The 27,092-nt window shown below is 42.8% G+C and overlaps 1 protein-coding gene across 1 annotated transcript in view; it reads right to left on the bottom strand.

Moving 5' to 3' along the window:
* The window catches only part of CHRNB4 (cholinergic receptor nicotinic beta 4 subunit), a 47,847-nt gene extending 38,522 nt beyond the window's left edge, over nt 1-9,325 (bottom strand). The window contains exon 1 of the mRNA XM_089655302.1: nt 7,495-9,325. Within this exon, the coding sequence (XP_089511428.1) occupies nt 7,495-7,546 (52 nt within the window). The 5' untranslated portion in view covers nt 7,547-9,325. The remainder of the gene's footprint in view (nt 1-7,494) is intronic.
* Between the last annotated feature and the right edge of the window lie 17,767 nt (nt 9,326-27,092).

Genomic DNA, 27,092 nt, shown 5'->3' with positions numbered 1-27,092 from the left:
GTGTTCTCATTGAAGTCTATGGGGGCCAAAAATACACACAAAAAAGTGCCTATACCTTTTCAAAAATTGCACTGAACCATTGTCCATCGACGTTAATGGGCACTATAGAGGATTATTTTCTTTGTCGTGCATGACAGTGATGGTAGATGCAGAAGAATCTGCACTAGTGTGAAAGGGGGATAAATGGGCCCTAAATCTTGTGGAGCAACATAAAACAGTTATCACCATCAGATGATACATAAAGTCAGTCATTTGTTGATCTCACACATTGATTTATTTTCCATGACTTTTATCTTATTGGCTACTGCACATTGGCTGCTCTGCATTTTTCGTTTTTGTGTTTTTTTCATCTGCATTTTCCAAGCATTCTCTGACACTTCTTTGAGGCTCTTTATACTACTATTATTATTATTATTATCACTATACAAGAATTATATAGCGCAAACAATTTGCAAAGTGCTTTACATTATAAAAGTTCAGTTGTTAGTTGGATGCGGGACAGGCTTCCCTTAAGGGATGAGTTTTCAGGGCTTGCCAGGATAGGAGATAGCTGGAAATATTGAGGTAGAGAGTTCCAGAGGATGGGAGAAGCTCTGGAAAAGTCCTGTAGATGAGCATGGGAAGAGAAGACAAGTGAGCTAGAGAATAGGAGGTCTTGGGAGGAGCAGAAAGTATGGTTTTAGCTATAAATACATCTATAAGTCAAAGTATTCAAGAGCTAGGGCTCTGATACTTCAGATTAGCACCTGAACTTTCATACTATGGGCAGATTAATGGATATATTAGTTCCAACCTTCCCAGGAAATTCTGCCACTTCATCCCAATTAATATCTATACGTATCCACTCAACCTCTTCCATGTATCTAAGATTGCTTCCAATAAAAGTGTGTAATGAGGAACTATGAATGTTCCATTGGAGCCATGACACGGACAAAGTGTATTGTACAGACAGGGCCAGTTGTGGGATGTTGGCAGTAGATAGACTGTAGGAGCAGGAGACCTCAAAATACAGTCATTATAAATTGCTGACTGCAGGAAATGTTGTATTTCCCTTCTAGCAGTCCGCCATTTTTCACTATTTTTCCTAGGCAGGTGAGGGGTCAATTTACTAAAGGAATAAAATGTCTTCACTTTGCTAAAAGAATATCAATGAAATGTTGAAGCTGTGTTTGCTTTAAATACCCAATACATTTTTTATTTCCCTGACTGAGTAGTCAAAGAGGATAGAGCTTTATATTATTCACTAGCATTCACTTTGCTTAGTGAACAGCCTCTATTCTGTTACGTAATCAACCTCATTGACTTGTTAATCAGCACTTCTGCCTTGCAATATTGGGGTCTTCAATTCATATCCCAACCAGAACACTCTTTCAATGACATATGCATGTTCTCCCTGTGCTTGTGTGGATTTCCTCCAGGTACTCCAATTTCCTCTGTTTGCCAAAGACATGCCAGTAGGTCAACTGGCTCCTGTCCAGGAGCGGACTGACCATTTGGAAACTCGGGCACTGCCCGAGGGCCCAGGGTCAGTAGGGGGGGCCACATGAGATGCCCCTGGTACCTTTTTCATAGGCTTTTTTGAGTTTGGGCAAGGACACAGGGGCCCCATGATCCCCTATTGCCCGGGGTCCCCATGAGTTGTCAGTCCGCCCCTGCTCCTGTCTAAATTTGCCCTAGTGTATGTATGTGAGATAGGGACCTTAGACTGTAAGCTCCTTGAGGGCAAGAACTGATATTTATGGATATTATATGTAACACAGTGGTTTAGTGGTTAGCCCTGCTGCCTTGCAGAAATAGGGTCCTCAGTTCAAATCTCAACTACAATACTGCTTGCATTAAAATGGTTGTAAAGGCTCAAGGTTTTTACCTTCATGCATTCTATGCATAAAGGTAAACACCCTTCTCTGTGCAGGATCCCCCCCAGACCCCCATAATACTCACCTAAGCCCCTCTCGATCCAGAGATGTGCACTGGAGTCTCGGCTATCCTGGGACTCCCTCTCCTCATTGACTGAGACAACAGCGGGAGCCATTGACTCCCACAGGTGTCAGTCACAGCTAGTGAGCCAATGAGAAGAGAGAGGGGGCGGGGCTGGGCCATGGCTCCATGTGTGAATGGACACATGGAGCAACAACTGGGGAGTGCGCATGCTTGGGTGCCCCCATAGCAAGCTGCTTGATGTGGGGGCAACCAAGAGGAGGGAGGGGCCAGGAGCATTGGAGGAGGGGACCTGAGAAGAGGAGGATCTAGTCTGCTTGGTGCAAAACCACTGCACACAGCAGGTAAGTATAGACATGTTTGTTATTTTAAAAAAATAATAAAAAAACCTTTAGAATCACTTTAAAGTAGACTTAAAGGCAATGTATTTTCTTCAAATTGATTAGAGTAAGTCTCATTGGGGAGATTTCCCTTCATGTCTTGTCCAATAGCCAGAACAGTATATTAGAGTGATTCCCTCCAAAGTTAGAGAATCCCTGCGCCACCAAAACCGGTGTCCCTATTGGAAAATGTCCCCTCTGTTGCGGTGGCAACCAAACAATTTGAGGAATTCTTTTTTTACTTTCACTCTTGTTGATAACAATAAACAGGACAATTAGAGAGGGTGAATCTTCCTAATGGGAGCACACACAGCAAGTAAAACCTCACAGGCACTATAATCCCACTCCATCCTATCCAACATTTTAAAAAAAGTTTTGCACCCAGTTATACTTTAGGTTCGCGTGCGCTCCCTATGCTTGCCTGGACTTCTTCCTACACTCCAAAGACATGCTGGAAGGTAATTTGGCCCTAGTATGTGTATGCATGCATGTGGAGTAGAGATCTATAGAGTACAATATATGTAAAGCACAATGGGGTAGATTTACTAGAACTGGAGGACTCAGAATCTTGTGCAGTTGTGCACGATAGCCAATCAGCCTCTAACTTCAGCTTGTTATTATTATTATTATACAGGATTTATATAGCGGCAACAGTTTGCTCAGCGCTTTACAATATAACGGAAGACAATACAGCAACAATACAGTTCAATGCAAGAGGGTTAGGAGGGCCCTGCTCCTTGGAGCTTACAATCTAAAAGGGAGGGGCTGGTGGTACAAAAGGTAATAACTGTAGGGGATGGACTGGTAGGAGGAAGAGAAGATTCCATTATTAACTGAAGGCAGGATATGCTTCTCTGAAGAGATAGGTTTTCAGAGATCGCCTAAAAGTGAGAAGAGTAGATGATAGGCTGATAAATTGGGGTAGAGAGTTCCAGAGGATGGGGGAGGCTCTGGGGAAGTCCTGGAGACGAGCATGGGAGGAGGTGACAAGGGAGCTAGAGTGTAGGAGGTCGTGCGAGGAGTGGAGAGTACAGTTTGGGTGATATTTGGAGACAAGATTGGTGATGTAATTTGGAGAAGAGTTATAAATGGCTTTATATGTTCAATTAAGCTTTGGCATAAAAACCTGGAAGCTGATTGGTTTCTGGGCAGAGCTGCACCAAATTTTGCACTCTCTAGTGTTAGTAAATAACCCCAGTGAAACTTGTTGGCGCAATATAAATAACTGTAATACATAAATAAAATGTAAGGATGACACCTTGGATTGTAAACTCCCTCAAGTTGCTTACAATCTAAGGCCCCTTTCACATGAGTGGACAAATGGGGTCCATCTGTCTGCTTTTCAGGCGGACCCTATCGGTCTATCCATAGACTTCTATGAACTGGCGAGTGTCAGCAGACAATAGTCTGCTGACACCTGCTGGCATCTGATAGGATCCAGTATGCCAAAAACAGATGGAGATCCATTCCCTATCCGTCCAGAGGATCGGATGACAATTGGCTGGAAATGGACAGGTGGTCCCAGGGGCGGACTGACAACTCATGGGGCCCCTGGGCAATAGGGGATCATGGGGCCCCTGTGTCCTTGCCCAAACTCAAAAAAGCCTATGAAAAAGGTACCAGGGGCATCTCATGGGGCCCCCTACTGACCTCGGGCCCTCGGGCAGTGCCCGAGTTTCCAAATGGTCAGTCCGCCCCTGGGTAGTCCGTTTCCATCCGACAGTCCCATTGCAATAAGCAGCAGAGCCTGTATCCGCTCTGCAGCAGCAGAATGGACAGAGACCTGTCATCTGCTTGCTCAGTGGGGATCAGTGGAGAGATCCCCCACTGAGCAGGCGGATCACGCTGACAGGTCTGCCTGGTCTGAAAGGGGCCTAAGAGCTGTATAGATTTTCAGTGCTATTAAAAAAAAAATAATAAAGCCTGATTTTCTTTAGACTATCACTTTATACACAAGGCCCTCCTGTTCCGTTAGTGCCAGGCTTTCTTTGTGATTGCATCTAGCAACAGAGTTTGTTGAGTCCTGAATGAGGACCAGTGAAAACAGTTCATCCCAGATAAGTGTTTTGTTATATGTTTGTAAACACGTGTGTTAATACTTTACCATTATGTTTTGTCAATGGACTCTTGTAGACTGTAAAATGAGTCATTCTGGAAGTGTCAGGAGCAAAGATTACAGCATAAGTCATCCTTACGTTTGTAAACACCAGAATATTACCCGTGTTTACCAACACAGTATTGAAAAAAGTAAAGATATATATTGGGCAAGCTTATTAGTCCTAGAACAATAAACATATAGCCAGGGGCGGACTGACAACTCATGGGCCCCCCGGGCAATAGGGGATCATGGGGCCCCTGTGTCCTTGCCCAAACTCAAAAAAGCCTATGAAAAAGGTACCAGGGGCATCTCATGGGGCCCCCTACTGTCCCGGGCCCTCGGGCAGTGCCCCAGTTTCCAAATGGTCAGTCCGTCCCTGCATATAGCATCATATTTAAAACAAAGGAAATGTATGCTTTTATTTTACCAGATATTGCAAACAGTAAAGAAACAAGATATTACATAAAGCAGTCTTTTTCAACCAAGGTTCCTCCAGGGTTCCTTGAGCAATGGGCAAATTCTGCCTCTTAAATAAGCTACCATTTTGACACCAATGATCTTTTCAGCTATATGAAAGGGAGTTTTCTTTCCACTGACCAACAAGGTAAGGATACTTCTTCCCACTGACCCCCAATGTAAAGAACATTCTTCCCACTGACAACCAATGTAAGAGATATTCCTCCCACTGACCACCACATTAGGGATCATTCTTTCCACTGACCAACAAGGTAAGGATACTTCTTCCCACTGACCCCCAATGTAAAGAACATTCTTTCCACTGACAACCAATGTAAGAGACATTCCTCCCACTGACCACCAATGTAGGGATCTTTCTTTCCACTGACCACCAATGTAAAGAACATTCTTTCCACTGACAATTTGAGGAACATTCCTTCCTTGGACACCAATGTAAGGAACATCCTTTCCACTGACAACCAATGTTAGGAACATTTCTTCCATTGACCACCAATGTGAGGAGCATTCTTCCCACTGACAACCAATGTAAAAGGACAGTCCTCCCAAAGAACCCCAGTGTAAAGAACATTCTTTCCACTGACAACCAATGTAAGCGATATTCCTCCCACTGACCACCATATTAGGGATCATTCTTTCCACTGACCAACAATGTAAAGAACATTATTTCCACTGACAACCAATGTTTGAAGCATTCCTTCCATTGACCACCAATGTAGGGAACATTCTTCCCACTGACAACCAATGTAAAAAGACAGTCCTACCACTGGCCGCCAATGTAAGGAACATTCTTCCTATTGCCCACCCAATAAGAAACATTCTTTCCACTGATAACCAATGTTAGGGACATTCCTCCCACTGACCAACAATGTAAAGAACATTCTTTCCACTGACAACCAATGTTTGAAGCATTCCTTCCATTGACCACCAATGTAAGGAACATTCTTCCCACTGACAATCAATGTAAAAGGACAGTCCTACCACTGGCCGCCAATGTAAGGAACATTCTTCCTATTGCCCACCAATATAAGGAACATTCTTTCCAATGACAACCAATGTTAGGGACATTCCTCCCACTGACCACTAATGTAAGGAACATTTTTTCCACTGACCATCATTGTAAAGAACAGGGGCGGACTGACAACTCATGGAGCCCCCGGGCAATAGGGGATCATGGGGATTGTGTCCTTGCCCAAACTCAAAAAAGCCTATGAAAAAAGGTACCAGGGGCATCTAATGGGGACCCCTACTGACCCCATGCCCTTGGGCAGTGCCTGAGTTTCCAAATGGTCAGTCCGCCCCTGGTAAGGAATATTCCTCTCACTGACCACCAAGGTAAGGAGCATTATTTCCACTGAACACAAATATAAGGCATATTCCTCCCACTTACATCCAGCGTACTGGTGGGACACTTCTCCGCTGACCACCAATGTCAGGGAGCACTAGAGTTTTTACTGTCTGCTTTTCTGGCCATTGTTATTACTGAATTTATTTTGTCATATACAACAGACCTGGGTGTCAAATATGCCAAGTACATCTGATTTTTTATTTTATCCTGATTCTTGATTAATTCTTATATCCAAAAACTACTATGAACACTGTCTTGAAAGCTGAACATGTGACAATTATTAGCAGAAGTTCCCCAAGACTTAAACTTTTTTTAAAGGATTCCTTCATGTTAAAAAGGTCACAAAAGGCTGACTAAAGATCTGATTAATTTATGTAAGACTTTGCTCCAGACATAGCTAAAACCTTAGGATTTGGCACCGGCCATATACCAAACCTGTCTAAATTGATTATATTACATATGTAAGTATGTGTATAAGTTGAGATATTTACACTGTTCATGTAGGGACAGGTATTAAATCCACAAAATTGCCTCTCATGGTGTACATTATATAAAATGGACAGCTATACTGTATATACCTTGCACTGCATTGTGGCAAGCAGCAAACTAATGTACCCATACATGTTATGAAGAGCAGAATCTGGATCATATAGAAAATACACATACAGTAGGTATGCCTTCTGTCATGGTATTCATTTGAAAAACTGTATAAAGGATTGTTTTCTATTAAGCCCTGCACAACCCATTGATACACAATAATACAGTCATTACAGCATGGTGTGATTTTTTTGTTTTATAATAAGATTATAGCTCTTTTTAATTGATTAATTGTGGGAAAGTACGTGTTTATCCTTTAATTTCCACATACACAACAGCACAGAGCTCATGTTCTTGGCATTGTGTTAGGAAAGTATTGTACTGAGATGACCTTAACTATACAGAACAGCAAATAGAAGCCTGCAATATATTCTTCTGCATCACTGACCCCCATCCGGTGCCTGGCTGCAGTTCTCTGGAATTAATATATATATATTTATAGTAAATGAAGCTGAACTGATCATGCATATAAACCAACACACTGTACATATGATGCACAAGTCATCAAATGTCAAAGAAATAAAAAGTATCATTGTGAGTATGTGAGTGGGATGTGTACAGCCAGTGTCGTCCAGGCACCTAGGAATATAAATATAAAAGATTGATCCCAACAATCAGAACATTCGGCTCTGCACGGAATATAGGAAGGGTGTACTCACAGTCCCATACGAAGAGGGCAGAGAGGAGAAGCAGAGAGCTCGGATCCCCCATGCTACGTCCTGTGCGATGGCTGCGTGCTCTTCATGTACTGGAGGAGGGTCGGGACAGGGATCAGGAATGAGTCGAGGAAAGGGATCCTCAATAGGTCGGGACTGGGATCAGGAATGGGTCGGGGACAGGGATCCTCAATAGGTCGGGGACAGGGATCCTCAATAGGTCGGGGGCAGGGATCCTCAATAGGTCGGGGGCAGGGATCCTCAATAGGTCGGGACAGGGATCGGGAATAGGTCGGGGACACGGATCCTCAATAGGTCGAGGACAGTGATCCTGAATAGGTCGGGGACAGGGATCAGGAATGAGTCGGGGACAGGGATCAGGAATAGGTCGGGGACAGGGATCAGGAATAGGTCGGGGACAGGGTTCAGGAATGAGTCGGGGACAGGGATCAGGATTAGGTCGGGGACAGGGATCAGGAATGGGTCGGGGACAGGGATCGGGAATAGGTCGGGGACAGGGATCAGGAATGAGTCGAGGACAGGGATCAGGGATGAGTCGGGACAGGGATCAGGAATGAGTCGGGGACAGGGATCAGGAATAGGTCGGGACAGGGATCAGGAATGAGTCAGGGACAGGGATCAGGAATAGGTCGGGGACGGGGATCAGGAATGAGTCAGGGACAGGGATCGGGAATAGGTCAGGAAAGGAATCAGGAATGAGTCGAGGACAGGGATCAGGAATAGGTTGGGGGCAGGGATTAGGAATGAGTCGGGGATAGGGATCAGGAATAGGTCGGGACAGGGATCAGGAATGAGTTAGGGACAGGGATCAGGAATAGGTCGGGGACAGGGATCAGGAATGAGTAAGGGACAGGGATCGGGAATAGGTCGGGACAGGGATCAGGGATGAGTCGGGGACAGAGATCCTCAATAGGTCGGGGACAGGGATCAGGAATAAGTCGGGGACAGAGATCCGAAATATGTCGGGGACAGGGATCAGAAATGAGTTGGGGACAGAGATCCTCAATAGGTCGACAAAGGGATCAGGAATGAGTCGGGGACAGGAATCCTTAATAGGTCGGGACAGGTGTCAGGAATGGGTCGGGTACAGGGATCAGGAATAGGTCGGGGACAGGGATCAGGAATGGGTTGAGGACAGGGATAAAGAATGGATCGGGACAGGGATAAGGTATGGGTCGGGACAAAATCAAGAATGGGTCGGGACAAGGCTCGGGAATAGGTCGGGACAGAGACAGAAATCGGGAATTGGTCAGGGACAGGGATTGGAAAGTCTCGGGGACAGGGCGCTGGAATGTGTGGAGGACAGGGCTCCAGCACAGATAGGGGGACAGGATCTTGGAAAAGGTCGGGTACAAGGCTCTTCAATGAGTAGGGGACAGGTCGGGGCTGGATCGGGAAGGGAGCAGGGCGCTAGATCAGGCCGGGTCGGAGCGCTGGATCAGGTCGGGGACAGGGCGCTGGATCAGGTTGGGGTCAGGACTCCAGTGTAAGTCGGGGTCAGGACTCCAGTGTAGGTCGGGGACAGGACCCTGGTATCACGGATGGCAGGTCTCCGGTTGTGGTCGGGACAGGTGGAAGGCAGAGGATGATGAGCCAGCAAGCCGCAGCCTGAGTGTGGATGATAGAACAGCTGGTAAAGTTTGCCCGGAGCAGGGAATGCAGAGATCAGGAGAGGGGGGAAGGCGAGGAGGAGGAGGGTAGTACACAGCACACACTTGCAGGTAAGTTGTTCCCATCTATGTTAGCACCTGCAGGGTAGGTCAGATGCTAGGAATGGGCTGGAATATGCACAGAGCCATGTCCTAGTAAGCAGGAGGAAATGTGAGATGGCAAGGAGGCAGCACACTAATAATGGACTGTATGGAGGAATATGCCCAGAGATAGTACATATGGATGGCTCCTGGGATTCCAGACTTTAGACGGAACAGCAATTTAGCACTGTGTGTTTTAATGGTCGGAAGTCCTCGCCATTCTTCATGTCTGCTGCACATTATTAGCTGTAAAACCAGCAATGGTTGAAGGCACTGAGAGCATCTGTGATCGAGGTGGTTAATAGTGCATGGCTGAAAATACGAGAACATTGATTCTGCAAGCTCATTGCTTGTGTCCTGGTGACCTCAGAACAAGCAAGATGCACCCCTCTCTTTTACAGTAGAATTATAGAGAAAGTAGAATGTCCTAAACCTCATCTCATGTCCCATCTGTTTTATAAATCTCCAAAATATGAACTGTTGGTGAGAGGTAAGGACAAGTGCAGGAATTACTTTTAAAATCTGGAATATAGGGATATAATAATATAAATTACATAGTAAATATTTATAAAATATGTATTATGCAATTTTACACACACACATATATATATATATATATATATAATTTTTTATTATTATATATATATATATATATATATATATATATATATATATATATACAGTTGTGTCCAAAATTATTCAACCCCCACTGAAATTGAGTGTTTTGGCCAGTTTGACATTGCTTTTGATCATTCAGTCATCTTGCTTACATTTACATTAAAGAGGCACTTGTAGGTCAGACAAATATAACATAACAGTTATAATGAAATAACCACAAATGTCTTTTCTGTGCTCACAGCATTATCAGTTTTATTCAACCCCCAAGTGACATTCAATCTTAGTACTTAGTACAGCATCCTTTTACAGTTATAACAGCTTTTAAACGTGAAGCATAGCTTGACACAAGTGTCTTGCAGCGATCTACGGGTATCTTCGCCCATTCTTCATGGGCAAAGGCCTCCAGTTCAGTCACATTCTTAGGCTTGCGCACTGCAACTGCTTTCTTTAAGTCCCACCAGAGGTTCTCAATCGGATTTAAGTCTGGTGACTGCGATGGCCACTCCAAAATGTTCCAGCCTTTCCTCTGCAACCATGCTCTAGTGGACTTGGAGGTATGCTTGGGATCATTGTCCTGTTGAAAGGTCCAACGTCTCCCAAGCCTCAGGTGTGTGACGGACTGCATCACGTTTCCATCCAATATCTCCTGGTACTGAAGAGAATTCATGGTACCTTGCACACGCTGAAGCTTCCCTGTACCTGCAGAAGCAAAACAGCCCCAAAGCATGATTGACCCTCCACCATGCTTCACAGTAGGCAAGGTGTTCTTTTCATCATAGGCCTTGTTCTTCCTCCTCCAAACATAGCGTTGATCCATGGGCCCAAACAGTTCTAATTTTGTTTCATCAGTCCACAGAACACTATCCCACAACTTTTGTGGTTTGTCCACATGGCTTTTGGCATACTGCAGTCGACTCTTCTTATTCTTTGGAGACAGCAAGGGGGTACGCCTGGGAGTTCTGGCACGGAGGCCTTCATTACGCAGTGTGCGTCTTATTGTCTGGGCTGAAACTTCTGTACCCACATCTGACAAATCTTTTCTCAGTTCCTCAGCAGTCACACGGGGACTTCTCTCCACTCTACGCTTCAGGTAGCGCACAGCAGTTGAAGTCAGCATCTTCTTTCTGCCACGACCAGGTAGCGTTTCAACAGTGCCCTTTGCCTTGAATTTGCGAATGATGCTTCCTAAGGTGTCTCTTGGTATGTTTAACATCTTTGCAATCTTCTTATAGCCATTGCCCTTCCTGTGAAGAGAAATCACCTCTTCTCTTGTCTTCCTGGACCATTCTCTTGCCTTCACCATGTTTGTAACCACACCAGTAAATGTCTAGAAGGAGCTGAGTATCACAGTCATTTTAAAGCTGCCTAATTGGTGCTTATTATGCTTGATTGCTGCTCGGTGACATCCACAGGTGTTTTCAATACCTGATGGAAAGCACCTGTATGAACCTCTGTTCTTCAGAGTGGTAGTCTTTAAGGGGTTGAATAATTGTGGCAATGAAGAAACCACATAAGAACCATTTACTACTGTATTACATAAACAATTGATGTCATTTTAGTTGCATTTGGGTAGTTACAACGTCCTTGTAGGATTTGATTCTGAATACAATTCCAAATGTACACTATAGTCCCTAAACCCCTTTACAGCATTGGGGGTTGAATAATTTTGGACACAACTGTATATATATATACATACACACACTGTGGATAGATTACTATACTATAATAAGTATTTTATAAATTCTATAATATCTGTAATTACTATACTATAACATGTATTGTATAATATCTGTAACCAGAAAAAAGGCAGGTGAGAACAGAGGATTCACCCTGGCTGTATTCCAGCTGTGTTTTTCAGAAATTCCAAATAGTCAGTTTGGGCACAGCTTGGCTCCATAACACACATGCATTATTATTATACAGTATTTCTATAGCGCCAAAAGGTTTGCTCAGCACTGTACTTTATAGTGGGGGACAGTACATGAGACAATACAGTAACAAAACAATACACGAGGGATTCGAGGGCGCTGCTCTTTCGAGCCTACAACCATTAGTTTCATAATTATGCATTATAAGCTGTATGTTTAACACCCCTTAAAATACCTCTAGGAGATAATTGAAGATGGTAGGGAACAGAGCTGATACAAAAACACTTTGTGAGATAATATAACAGTTATGAGATATGGCTTTTAATTGGTAAATACCCACTGCATATAAACAAAAATCTCCAGTGAAGAATGATCTATTTATGAATTGAATATTTTTGGCAGAATATTATCTGAGTTATATTAACTCTTGTATTAAATCGTATTGTTACTGTATTGTCTCTTTTATTTTGTAAAGGGTTGTGCAAACTGTTGGCACTGTATAAATCCTGTAAAACAATATTAATAGCAACAGCTAAATTTAATTAAAATGATACTAAAGGCCTTTTTAATGTTTTTTAAAATAACAAACATGTCATACCTGTTCTGTGCAATGGTTTTGCACAGAGGAACCCCGATTTCCCTCTTTTCGGGTCCACCATTGGCACTTTTGGCTCATCCCCTCTTAGCAGTGCTTTCATAACAAGCTGCTTGCTATGGGGGGCACTGGTGCATGCTCACTGCTGAGCCCTGCTCTCTGCGTCCATAAGACACATAAGACACAGCAATGTCTCCCGCTGCTGTGTTTCAGCCAATGAGGAGGGAGAGACCCAGGAAAACCTGAACTCTTGTGCACATTTCTGGACCGAGATCGGGCTCAGATGACTATTGGGAGGGCAGGGGACTGCTGCACATTGAAGGTTTTTTACCTTCAAGCATACAATGCATGAAGGTAAAAAACCTTCATGCTTTACAACCATTTTAAAGCAGTATTAGGGGTGATTCACATATATGCTGTGCGGATTGAAGCTCAGGTTTCACAGGTAATTGATACAGTAGCTGTTCACAGGTTCACATCAGGTTTACATCAGGTTCAGGACAGGATTAGCTCAGGGTCTTATCCTGTTCACACATATGCGATTTAGGAACAGTTCCCATAGAAGTCAATAGCCTGTAATCCATACCTGAACCTGAAGCCACTGCTCAGAAATCGGACGGCACTCTTTTTAAAACCACACTGAATCCGCACTGAATCTGCACTGGCTGTGACCAGGACATATGTGAACAGGCACTATAGGAAGCAATGTTATTTCACATGTCATGCAGATTGGATACGGTTCAAACCACATCCAATCTGCATATATGCAAACAGGCACCTAAAGCAAACATTTATTATACTGCAGTTTATCAATTTTTAAATGCAATAGCTACATTAGTTTCCTTTTTTGGACTTTACTTCTTCTATTTTTATCTGGTGATTAACCACTTGAACTCTTGAGGATTTACCCCCCTTAATGACCAGGCCTTTTTTTGCTGTTTGGCGCTGCACTAATTCAACTGATAATTGCGCGGTCATGCAATGCTGTACCCAAACAAAATTTACGTCCTTTTTTTCACGCAAGTAGAGCTTTCTTTTGGTGGTATTTTATCACCTGTGCACTTTTTATTTTTTGCGCTATAAACAAAAAAATCACGAAAATTTTGTTTATAGTTAAAATATTTTCTACTTTCAGCTATAAAAAATATATCGTAAACTCAAAGTTAGTCATAAATTTAAGCCAAAATGTATTCTGCTACATGTTTTTGGTGAAAAAAAATCCCAATAAGTGTATATTGATTGCTTTGTGTGAAAGTTATAGCGTCTACAAACTATGGTATATATACTGTAATTTATGCCTTTTTTTGCTATACAGCGCTGCATTAGTTTAACTGATAATTGCGCGGTCATGCAATGCTGTACATAAATGAAATTTACGTTCTTTTTTTCACACAAATAGAGCTTTCTTTTGGTGATATTTGATCACCTGTGCGCTTTTTTTTTTTTGCGCTATAAACAAAAAAACCACAAACATTTTGAAAAAAACTATATTTTACTTTCAGCTATAAAAAATATATCATAAACTCAAAGTTAGTCATAAATTTAAGCCAAAATGTATTCTGCTACATGTTTTTGGTAAAAAAAATCCCAATAAGTGTATATTAATTGCTTTGTGTGAAAGTTATAGTGTCTACAAACTATGGTATAGATACTGTAATTTATGCCATTTTATGCTATACAGCGCTGCATTAGTTTAATTGACAATTGCGCGGTCATGCAATGCTGTACATAAATGAAATTTATGTCCTTTTTTTTCACACAAATAGAGCTTTCTTTTGGTGGTATTTGGTAACGCTTTTTATTTTTTGCGCTATAAACAAAGAATCCTATAGGCCTCTTCACTAGTGTACCTTTGGTTGGACATTTTGGCCACTAAATTTACAGGTACCTAGTGCGACTCACGGGAAAAAGAGCACCTGGCTGTCAGGGACTGCTTGAACCACTACAAAAAATTTACCGACAAGTACTAACAGAGATCAGGCCTGATTCTGTGAACACTGTGGTTTTGTGTGTAATGTATCACGTGACAGTTATCTACTGACACTGAACTTGCTGGGGGAGAAGGGGGGATGGGGGCGTAGGGGCTAAACGCAGGTGTTGGCAGGTTTCGGGGCTGATCCCGCTAACGCTGCATTTTTGGGGATACTATAGTAATGTGAATACTGGTATAGTGCTGATCTGATCAAAGATATTGATCCAATCAGACACTATACTAGCAAAGGAGGTTTAGCGTGCAAGTGAGCGTGTTCCTGGCAATCAAGGGATAAAATGTGATTAATGGTGTACTAGCTCTATCTGGGAGGGGCGCTAACTGACGTTAACACTATCGGACGTCACCAGTGACACTAATACAGTGATCAGTAAAAATCTTTTCACTGTAATCAATGACACTGGTGACAGGGCAGTGAAGGGGTTAACTGGGGGGTGGGGGGCTATCAAGGGGTTAAATGGGATTACTGGTGTACTAGCGGGCAAACTGGCGCTATCTGGGAGGGGTGCTAACACTACTGGAAGTCACCAGCGACACTGATACAGTGATCAGTAAAAATCTGTACACTGTGATCAATGATACTGGTGACAGGGCAGTGAAGGGGTTAACTGGGGGGGCGATCAGGGGGTTAAATGTGACCTAGGTGTGTTCTAACTGTAAATGTGTAGTGTTTTACTCACGTTTACTGTGTCTTCTTCTCTCTCTGGGATGGAATGTGCCCAGGCAGAGAAGAATGACATCATTTCCTGTCCTGTGTAAATGTCAACACAGGACAGGATAGGACTGGGACCGATCATCCGATTTCAGCCAGACACCACTGGCTGAAACTGAATGATTGATCCCTTGGGGATCAAATGGTAACAGCCGCGGGTCGGCGGGGCGCCCACGCGCCCCCCCTGCCCGTGAAAACCTTGGGAGCGCGTAGCGCGTTTAAAAACGCGCTTTTGTGCAGCCGTGCTGCCCTGCCGCTGTTTTAATACAGTGGCTGTGCGGCAAGAGGTTAAGCTAGGTCTGCTGTTTTTCAGAAGTTTAAAGCGGAGTTCCACCCAAAAGGGGAAGTTCCGCTTTAAGGACTGCTCCTCCGCTCCCCATTAAGGATTGGCACCTTTGGGGGGCAGGGGGGAGCAGGTACCTGAATTTGACAGATACCCGCTCCCACTTCCGGTCCAATCACCTAGGTGACTGGAAACAGAAGGTGTCCTCCCTCCCTGTAGTCTTTTGAGACATGTGACATGTCCCAGAAGACTACAGGACCATTCATGAAGCACAGCGCTACTCACGCATGCGCAGTGGGTACCCGGCTGTGAAGCCACAAGCTGTCACAGCCGGGTGCCCACACTGAAGATGCCGGCCTCCTGGAATACAGGACGGCCGGTGAAATAGGCTGTGGGGGACACACCACGGGACCGAGGAACAGGTAAGTGGCTGTTTTTTAAAAGACAGCAGCTACAGTTTTTGTAGCTGCTGACTTTTATTTTTTGACAGGGTGAGTGGAACTCCACTTTAAGCTCTCCAGCAGAATGTATCAGTGTACGTGGATGAGACAGACCATTTAACGCTGACAGGGGTGACTAAAATCATTAGCTTTTATTTATTCATATAAAACCTTTATTCCAAATGGAATAAAACTGTTTGCTGTACCTGACTATAAAGTATTAGGTGAAGTTTGGCTTCAATTTGGTATTGTATTCAGATCTGCTAATACATTTAACACTCCCATCCCCCTAGATTGACAATGCTGCTGTCTGCTGTGTCCTCAGCTCATTCCTTTCAAGTGGTTTCTCAATAATATAGGAGGTGTGTTAGTGGCCAGATCACCAGGTGAAAACATGGGGGAAACGCCAAAGAAAAGAAAACGGATGCAGCCACCACATCTAATGATTGGTAAGCTGCAATATAATACTTTTTTGGTTTGGGGTTTCATACCTTTTTAACCCTAATGTGTTTTAGGCCAAATGGCTCAATACATGTGAACACTTTGCAAAGTGTCCACTTTACTTTGCCCACTATCACATTGCAGAAAATTCATCTTGCTGCATCTAGGCCGTGGATAACACTGTAAGCCTAATCACTGTCATTGCTCGCCTGATGGTAGAGTGTTTTAAAGATCAGCTAAATCCAACTCATGAAATATGTAGTGCAGTTTTTAGACCCAATTACTCCAGTAAAATGGCCATTACCAAGTCCACACTAGGTTTATGAATTGTCAATGAGCATTGAGTACTGAATGAATGTGCTGGATTACTACAAATCTAAACCAGTTGAGATATAGGGGAAAACACTGCTCATTGGAAATTATTTTTTTTCCATTTCGTAGAGGTCCACATTTTGGTTCCTTAATCCAAGATATGAATGTGTGAATGTGTGCATGTTGCTCTTGGACACAAATTGTTTCTGAATGATAGCATAGCCACAAATTCTATGCCATAAATTTTTTGTTGGCAAAACATGGGGGCAATTTGGAGGCTGTACTTTCGCAGCATTTATCAAATGTCCTGTAAAGTGTAAGCTTCCGTCACTGATACTTTCGCAGCATTTATCAAATGTACTGTAAAGTGTTAGCTGCCGTCACTGATACTTTCGCAGCATTTATCAAATGTCCTGTAAAGTGTTAGCTCCCGTCACTGATACTTTCGCAGCATTTATCAACTGTCCTGTAAAGTGTTAGCTCCCGTCACTGATACTTTCGCAGCATTTATCAACTGTCCTGTAAAGTGCTAGCTCTCGTCACTGATAGTTTCACAGCATTTATCAACTGTCCTGTAAAGTGTTAGCTCCCGTCACTGATACTTTCGTAGCATTTATCAAATGTCCTGTAAAGTGTTAGCTCTCGTCACTGATAGTTTTGCAGCATTTATCAACTGTCCTGTAAAGTGTTAGCTCCTGTCACTGATACTTTTGCAGCATTTATCAAATGTCCTGTAAAGTGTTAGCTGCCGTCACTGATACTTTTGCAGCATTTATCAACTGTCCTGTGAAGTGTTAGCTCCTGTCACTGATACTTTTGCAGGTGTTAACAACTGTCCTGCAAAGTGTCAGTTTGTTCCCTTATTTCCTTTGAGCTTTGACTCATGACAATTAATCATCTTTGACCACATTTGCTAAACACATTTTTGAGATTTGTCTCCTACATCTATTAAAGTCGAATTCCAACCAAAACTTTGTATTTTTCAATTTTGAATATAGTATGCTGTTTGTGTTCTCCCTACTCCTTGAGTAACAATGTTGTCACCAGTGGGGAAGTGAGAGGAAATCAACAAGAGAGGTAGAACAGTAACAAAAGCAGTTTATTACTGGTGTGAAAGAAGGCCAAAACCTCACTGGAGGCTTCCCTTCACTTCCTGCCTCAATGATAACTGGGGCAAGAAGTGAGGGAAAATCTCCTCAAAGGTTCACAGACAGCAATGAATGTCTGAAACAGTTTCTAATACTTCCATACTGTGCTCAAACTTTACAAATGTTCTGGTTAGAGTTACACTAGTGTTCCTGAGGAGTGAATGAAGGCCAACTTTGAAACACGTTGAACTCCTGTATTAATAAACTGAATAACCCCTAGGGAAAGTCATGTGGGCTTTAACTTCCTTTTTTTTTGAAAATTCCGTTTATTAGTTATGCACAAAAGACAATACAAAACAAACTACATCACAACGCAGCAACAAAAATACAGTCAGTCATTGGTGCAGCCAGGTAGACCAAACCATACAAAAAAATACCTCTCTTATTTCCCTCCCCTCTCTGCCCCAGTGCAACATCTATCCAGAATATAGTCAAAATGGGATATGGGAAACATCCCAAAATGATGAGGCATGACTACACCGATGCGTTAGCAACCTCATTGAAACATAAACCAAGCAAATACTGTAGTCCCATAAAGAGGAGCAACAAGAACCTCATGTGAGTTAACAGCAATAGGAGTATTCACTTTGGCCACAACTACATAGGTTGCTGCGGGGAAGTGTCAACCCGAGACAGCCTCATGTAAGAGCAGAAGTATCGGAGACCCAACTATGCCATACCTTTTCAGTCTTTTTTAGAACAGCCTCTATTCAAGTAAGTAGCTTTTTATAAGAGCAATGCCTTATTATTTAGAGCTTTCCAAAAAGAAAGGGAGGGGGCTCTGACTTTTTCCAGAGTAATAAAATCACTTTGCAATCATAAAACAGAGTAATATTAAGTAGGGTTTGCTGTGCACTAAGAAGCGCCAGCTTCTCCACCAATCCCACTATACACACAGAAATAGTCATTGGTATTTGAAGAGCAGTGATATATTCAAGGGTTCAGACCACCCCTTGCATTAAGGGGCAGTGCCGGAAGATATGCTCAAAATCCGCCGGGGAGTTCTTACAACACAAGCAATTGGCCAAATCAGATTTATAAATGTTGCCCAGCCTGGCTGGGGTGTAATAGATTATGTGTAAGATTTTAAATTGAATGAGGCAGTCCCTAGCCCACATCAGGTAGCGAAAAGGGTAGTCTCTCATATCGTCCCAGTCATGGCCCTGAAAATTAGGTATTACTGACATCCACCTCTCTCTACACTTTTCAAGGTGTTTATGCATGACTATAAACAGCTCCTTGTAGACCTCAGATAGTGTCTTTTTAAGTAGCTCAAACCCCAGCAACCACTCCAGAGCTGAAGATCACATGTGTAAAATATTACTACTAAATTGGGAAATAAAGGCAGAGGTCAACGTTGGAAGGAGTTGGAATTTAATTTTAAGTTTATCAGAGGTGAGCAAATGGTCTATCTCCAATATATCCTAAATTTGTTTAAACCCCCTCTCAGCCCACACTATAGGGTCAGGAACTGCGGTTTTAACTTTCTTAGGGCTACATCTCCCTGCTGGAAAAATGCACAAAAGCAAATCATTTTTTTCAACTAGAAAAAGTTTTGTTACACTGATATCACTTTTGAATACTAATCCCGCTATTAAGGGAAGTTTAATGTTTATTTATTACAGATACTTATATAGTGCTGTCAATTTACGTTTACATTCAGATCAATCCCTAACCCTCAAGGAGTGTACAATCTAAGGTCATAAAATTACATTCACATACTAGGGCCAATTTAGACAGGATCCAATTAACCTACCAGCATGTCTTTGGAGTGTGGGAGGAAACTGGAGTACTTGGAAGAAACCCACGCAAGCACAGGGAGAACATGCAAACTCGAGGCAGGTGGTGTCGTGGTTGGGATTTGAACCAATGACCCTAGTACTGTAGTAGCAACTTTGGGAATACCAGGTAAAACTCCGGACATGAGCTTGAGGAAAACAAACTTTTTATTAATCAGCGCTGAGTGACCTAGCAAGGACTCATGTCAGCAAGCTAAGTGCCTTGAAAAGCATCTCACAGGGTATACATATCAGCAATTATGTCAATGCATATATTTCGTCTTTCACTTTCTGTACATTCAAAAGACTTTCTAAGCAATTCATAAGATGGCCTTGTACCAGCTACAGACTGGAACACATTACTTCACAGGAAATAAAGCAGGGGGGAAGTGAGCTGATGACCTTACAAACAGAGGTTGTTAGAAATGTTAAAGGTTAAAGGAGAACTCTGCAATATTTGGGTGCTTCCTCAGTACTGCCAGGCAGAAGTGCTAACCATTTAGCCACTGTGCTGCCCGAAGCTTAATATCTTCTTATGTGTCTGTTTTTGCTAACTAATTAACACACTCAAGCCTGTGCTATCTTAGCAATCACGAAATGTTTCAGTGGTGGTAGTTGATATCTTAAGGTGGAACTTTATGTAAAAAAATAAAAATGGTAGAACAGGCAGGATTCTGCCTGTTCTATAGGTGACACTGTTGTTAGTCAAGTTACTATGACATGCCTTTGTAGCTATGTGATATTTTTACATTAATTTCTCCATCCCATGTATGTATTGTACACCTGGGAAAAAATGATCTGTGCATTTTTTTCTCAGCTCTTTAAAATGCTGGCCAAAATGGATAAACCCTACAGAGGAATGCTCTAGCAAGATTGAGAAACATGGTTAATGGAAATGTCATGTCAAGTCAATCATCGTTTTTGCTATTTAAAAAAACCTTGCAGTACTGTATTGTACTTTAGTGTGTGTGCAGAGTATGTTTCCCGATTACCTGATTCCAGGGAACTTCTTGAGAGAAGCAACGGAATACAGCACTGGCAAAAATGAATTATATTATATTATATTATATTAGTGCATATTATAGTCTATTATAGTTGTGGCAGTCTGTCTGAAGCTGTTTAAGGTTAGAAATTTAATGCAAATATTTAATTGTCCGCTGAAGTTTTTTGTTTCTGATAGAGACCATGTTGTTGTTACTTGTGTTACCACTAGGTGAACTAGGCAGATGCCTAGGGCACACTGCTCCCTAAGGTGCAGCCATGGCTGGATCTGGGGGGGATGCTGGGGTGGAGCTTACAGCAGGGGGAACTGTAAACAATGAAATGGAGGGGATTGTGCTAAAAAAGGGAGGGGGGATTCTGGGATGGGTAATTTGGAGGGGTTTTAGCTAGGAGGGATTTGGAGGAATTTGTCCTCGGTGGGGGGGGGGGGGGATTGTAGGAAGAGGTTTGGTGCTGGGGGGGGGGATTTGTGTTAGGAGAGGGGTAGAGGGTTTTGTGTTAGGAGGGAGGATTGGGGGGGGGGATTTGTACTAGGAGAGGGGGAATGGGGGGAATTTGTGCTAGAAGAGGGGATGGGGGGGAAGATGTGCTAGGAGGGAGGTTTGGGAGGGGGGATTTGTGCTAGGAAAGGGGATTGTGGTGGGTTGTGCTAAGAGGGGAGATGTGGGGATTTGTGCTAGGAGCTGGGACTAAAGGGAATTTATACTAGGAGAGGGGGGAAATTTGTGCTAGGAGAAGAGGATTGGGGGGATTTGTGTTAGGAGGGGGGATAATTGTACTAGGAGGGGAGACTGGGAGGGGTTGTGCTAGAGAAAGGATTTGTGCTGGGAAAGGTAATTTGGAGGGAGGTGCTAGGAGGTGGGATTTAGGGGGATTTATGCTAGGAAGGGGGATTTGGGGGAGAGGATTTGTGCTAGGGTGGAAAATTTCAGTGGAAAGAGGATGTGTGCTAGGAGGGGTGAAGTAGAAGTTTTTTGTTTGTTGTTTTTTTTTTTGGGAGGGGGGTGCATGTAGCTGGTGTTGCCTATGGCACAAAATGTTCTAGCACCGGCCCTGGCTACAATGATAGTTATTAATTAAATAGTAACAAGCTTAGTCTCACCAGCAGTTATAATAAATTAAATCAATTGCATATTGTACACCAAACATATCTATCTCCTGTACGACTGAACACAATGGGACACATTGTATGGTCACCTTCAACCGTAAATTATATAATAAACAAGTACTGTAGATTTCACGCACCTCATTTGGTGATGTCGGATTATATCTGATTTTTGGCTGCAAGTTAATATGGTGCACACCACAATACTGCAACTCCTTCCCTGCACACATGATGTTTGTTTATTTGGTATACTAGACAAAGAATATTTTCCACTCTATACTAGAATATTTTTGCAATAAATTTAGTTTAAGGCTTGCACAGCAGTATCCAGTGGCATATTTATAATGAGACCTGGGCACCTGCGACAGTTCCTAGGACCTTGTGCACACTGGGCGTTTTGCCCCTGCACATGAGATCCTGTAGTCTTTGTGTGGGTGGAAGGCACAGCCATTAGTAGTCTTTACAAATGCTTGATAAGCAAACAGTCTGCATTCCAGGTATTCATTCCTAGGCACATACTACCCTAAATGTTGGTTCTACTCAGTACACCATCCGACCTCATCTAACCACAGCAGCATTCAGCCTCTCATAGAGAGCGGGGTTGGATAATGCGCCTTCCACCTGTTCAGAAATGCTGGGATCTAATAGGCCTAATAATTCCTCCAGTCTGCAGGTGTCTCTGTTCTGCTGATGAGGAGTCTACATCTCTGCTTACCTGATTTAGTGCAGTGCTCTTACTGCTTTCCCGGGACTGCTGCTTACCCTAGGTTCACACCTAAACGGTTTCTGCAGAATTTTGCAGAAATGCAGTAAAGTCCACTTAACATGATTTCTTATGGGACATGTTCACATCTGTGCGTTTTCACCCAATGCGTTTTTTTGGAAAAGGTCAGGGATTTTTTTTAACACAAAAAGTTGCGTTTTTGGTTCTACATTGACTTCAATGGAAATGCTGCAGAAAAGCATGTATTGCTATTTTGCTGCGTTTTTGCTGCATTTTGCATTTAAATCTGCCTAGCAACAAGAAAAAGAAAAAAAATGCATAAAAAATGTGGCAAAAACACAAGTGCAAAAATGCAAAACACAAAGCAGAAACGGCTCAAATGCAACCTGCATAGGTGTGAATCTAGCCTCACAGAGAGCAGCGGGGCCTTGTGTTTCCAGCTGCAGGCTGCCTCCATCTCCAGCTCAAATCCACAAATAACATAACACTCCTGATTGGTAGCACAGTCAATTGAACATTCACCCAGCCTTTACTTACTCTGTACACTGTTTTTGTATGACACTCTGTACACTATTATGTATGTCACTCACTCTGTACACCATTCTATATGTAGCTCACTCTGTACACCATTCTATGCGTAGCTCACTCTGTACACCATTCTATACGTAGCTCACTCTGTACACCATTCTATATGTAGCTCACTCTGTACACTATTCTATATGTAGCTCACTCTGTACACCATTCTATACATAGCTCACTCTGTACACCATTCTATATGTAGCTCACTCTGTACACCATTCTATACATAGCTCACTCTGTACACCATTCTATGCGTAGCTCACTCTGTACACCATTCTATACGTAGCTCACTCTGTACACCATTCTATATGTAGCTCACTCTGTACACCATTCTATACGTAGCTCACTCTGTACACCATTCTATACGTAGCTCACTCTGTACACCATTCTATACGTAGCTCACTCTGTACACCATTCTATACGTAGCTCACTCTGTACACCATTCTATACGTAGCTCACTCTGTACACCATTCTATACGTAGCTCACTCTGTACACCATTCTATACGTAGCTCACTCTGTACACCATTCTATACGTAGCTCACTCTGTACACCATTCTATACGTAGCTCACTCAGTACACCATTCTATACGTAGCTCATTCTGTACACTATTCTATACGTAGCTTATTCCGTACACCATTCTATACATAGCTCATTCCGTACACCATTCTATACATAGCTCACTCTGTACACCATTCTATACGTAGCTTATTCCGTACACCATTCTATACGTAGCTTATTCCGTACACCATTCTATACATAGCTCACTCTGTATACCACGCTATACGTAGCTCACTCTGTACACCATTCTATACGTAGCTCACTCTGTACACCATTCTATACGTAGCTCATTCTGAACACCATTCTATACGTAGCTCATTCTGTACACCATTCTATACGTAGCTCACTCTGTACACTATTCTATACGTAGCTCATTCTGAACACCATTCTATACGTAGCTCACTCTGTACACCATTCTATACGTAGCTCATTCTGTACACCATTCTATACGTAGCTCATTCTGTACACCATTCTATACGTAGCTCATTCTGTACACCATTCTATACGTAGCTCATTCTGAACACCATTCTATACGTAGCTCACTCTGTACACTATTCTATATGTGCTCACTCTGTACATCATTCTATACGTAGCTCACTCTGTACACCATGCTATACGTAGCTCACTCTGTACATCATTCTATACGTAGCTCACTCTGTACACCATTCTATACGTAGCTCACTCTGTACACCATTCTATACGTAGCTCACTCTGTACACCATGCTATACGTAGCTCACTCTGTACACCATTCTATACGTAGCTCACTCTGTACACCATGCTATACGTAGCTCACTCTGTACACCATTCTATACGTAGCTCACTCTGTACACCATTCTATACGTAGCTCACTCTGTACACCATTCTATACGTAGCTCACTCTGTACACCATTCTATACGTAGCTCACTCTGTACATCATTCTATACGTAGCTCACTCTGTACACCATGCTATACGTAGCTCACTCTGTACACCATTCTATACGTAGCTCACTCTGTACACCATTCTATACGTAGCTCACTCTGTACACCATTTGAGACATAGCTCACTATGTACACTATTATGTATATCACTCATTCTGCGCACCATCCTGTACGTCATTTACTCTGTACACCGGCCTGTACGTTATTCTGTACATCTTCCTATATGTCACTTACTAAGTTATGCATACCCCCAAACCATCCTGGATTCTGTAGGACTGTCCCAGGATTTTAAAGTGTTACTAAATCCACAACAGTAAAATCAGTCTTTACATGCAGTAAAGTATGCTTGTTATACTCACTGTGGAACCTAAGGGATTAATCTTCTACAATGTGTGAAAAGGTTGTTTGATCCTTTCTTCTCTGCCCCTTCTCTTGTTGAAATGTCCACCTGATACAGACTGAATGCATAGTCACATGCACATGCTCAGTTTGGTGTGTAATGCTAGAGAGGTTTTTTTTTTTTTTTTCTTGGGAGAGTGCATGTGATCAGCACAGGGCCAATCAGCATTGTCCAGACAAAAGATCAGGACTTTCACATCCTCCTAGAGCAGAAAGAAAACTCCTACAAGCTTTAACCAGTGCTCTGCTGAAGTCACAAGACCGCTCTAACTGCTGATGAGAAAAGGTATTTAGCAGTTTATATTTACTAAAATTTTTGCATTTCCATGTTCTGTGTACTGTGGGAGACTAGATATAGTGAATGCAGGGTCCTGGGTTTAGTAACACTTTAACACAATCCTGGCATCCCACAAATCCGGGCTGTCCTGTAGCCCAGTGCTGGAGTGCTTGTTCCTGCACCCGGCTCTAGTTCTATAAAGACTGTGTGGTGAAGTAAGTTAGACTTTAACCACTTGCCCTCCAGAGGTTTTACCCCCCTTCCTGACCAGGCCTTTTCTTGCGATACGGCGCTGCGTTACTTTAACTGACAATTGCGTGGTCATGCAACACTGCACCCAAATGAAACGTACGTCCTTTTTTTCCCACAAATAGAGTTTTCTTTTGGTAGTATTTGATCACCTCTGCATTTTTTGCGCTATGAAAAAAAATACTGACAATTTTGAGAAAAAAAAACTATTTTTTACTTTTTGCTATTAAACATGTCCAGTAAAAAAATTAAAAAATCTAATTTTCATATAAATTAATTGGTTTACGTGAAAATTATAGCATTTAACCATGAGAAATAAGCATGAGAAGTGTAAGGAGCGCTGCCACTCATCAGATGTATAAGTAAAGGCATCCAAGACCAGATAGAGCCGAGGGATGAACCAGACATCTGTGCTCCACGGATGGCATGGGCTCCTCCTTGCTGCAGTACTTTTCCTACCCTAATTCCTTTTACATGTGTGGTTTGTCTGTGCTCACCTATCCTCCTGACTCTGGAGGAAAATAGAACCTTCCAGAAGTTGGTAAGCATGAAGGGTTGAAGACCTAATGTGCATATTTATTGGAGTCTGGCTAATCCCAGGTTTGGAGGCCCTGGTAGAATGGTAGACTGGCCCATAAATATGGGAGAGACAGGCTGAAAGAGGAGTCGGGTGGAAGATGGAGTGCTGAGGAGAACGTCGGTGTCTGGGAGGGGTCCCCTAGGCCTTGAGGGGGGGGGGGGCTGGCCTCCAGGCTGGGCTCAGGCTGGATCAGAAGGATACATTCAACAGTGAGGCATGAATGGGATCAAGACCTGGAGCAGTGGGGAGCAAAGAGAACAGAGTGAGTACTACTACTGGGATCTACAAGGGGAAACACTGCCACACGTAGCAAGCTTTCAGATGACAGCGCTGGGCTCAATCCTTTATCCTTGTCCTGGGAGATCTTCCGAGCAGCCGGGAGGGGTGGTAGTGTCTGCAGGACGTGGAGCTGGGAGCAGATTTACAGGGGAAGAGAAGATATCTCTGCATGTAGTTACAAGACGCTAAGCTGATTTTTGAGGGGCTGCTAGTTCCTCACCCATAAAGGGCTGTTGATACTGATCCACTAAGACAGCTTTCATGGAAAAGAACAGTCCAGGATCTGTCTTTGTACATAGGAAGGAAGATGTTCCCCCTTCATTGATTTAAACCAAACTGGGCATCCTATTATCCCTATTTCCATATTCAAGTTAATTTTCCCTAATAAAAGAACAAAACCAAGCCCACAGACTGGTCACTGTCTTTGGAAGCAAGTCTGTGTGTATGATAATTCCAGTTGCCTGGCTTTGCAGAACATAGGGGTACCCACAACACAGCGGCTCTTACGAGGGTAGCGCTACATATCATTAAAGGTAAAGTAAAACATGTAATGATATGGTTTGTCTGGGTTTAACAATTTGCATAGCTTTAATGATAGCTGCAGCAAGGAGGCCAGGGATTGCTCCTGATCATAGATTTTACATGAATGAGTCCATCTGCTTCTACTGTGGCCCAGACGAAATAATTGGTTAATCATAAAATATCTTATGAAAAAGTTATGTATGGTAATAGGAACTGTACCTAAAATGTTTTAAAATTGGGACCTATGGTTTAATTCTATTGTCACGTGATGTCCAAGGAGACATTCTCAGTCTTACAGTTATAACGTCCCTCAGTATATGTGATCTTCTTCTTGGCAGTGTTTTTCTGTATATATCTATATAACAAAGCACACAAGAGACTGTCACTGTTCCATTTCTGTAATTTATAAAACATATTTGTACTCAGATTTTTTTTATATGATTGACAG

This window comes from Staurois parvus, unplaced genomic scaffold, assembly GCF_062004578.1.
Source record: "Staurois parvus isolate SC_StPar_1 unplaced genomic scaffold, SC_StPar_1.0 ptg000832l, whole genome shotgun sequence".
Classification (NCBI taxonomy): Eukaryota; Metazoa; Chordata; class Amphibia; order Anura; family Ranidae; genus Staurois; species Staurois parvus.
The sequence above is the reverse complement of the archived record's forward strand: the minus strand, read 5'-3'. Positions and strand labels throughout refer to the sequence as shown.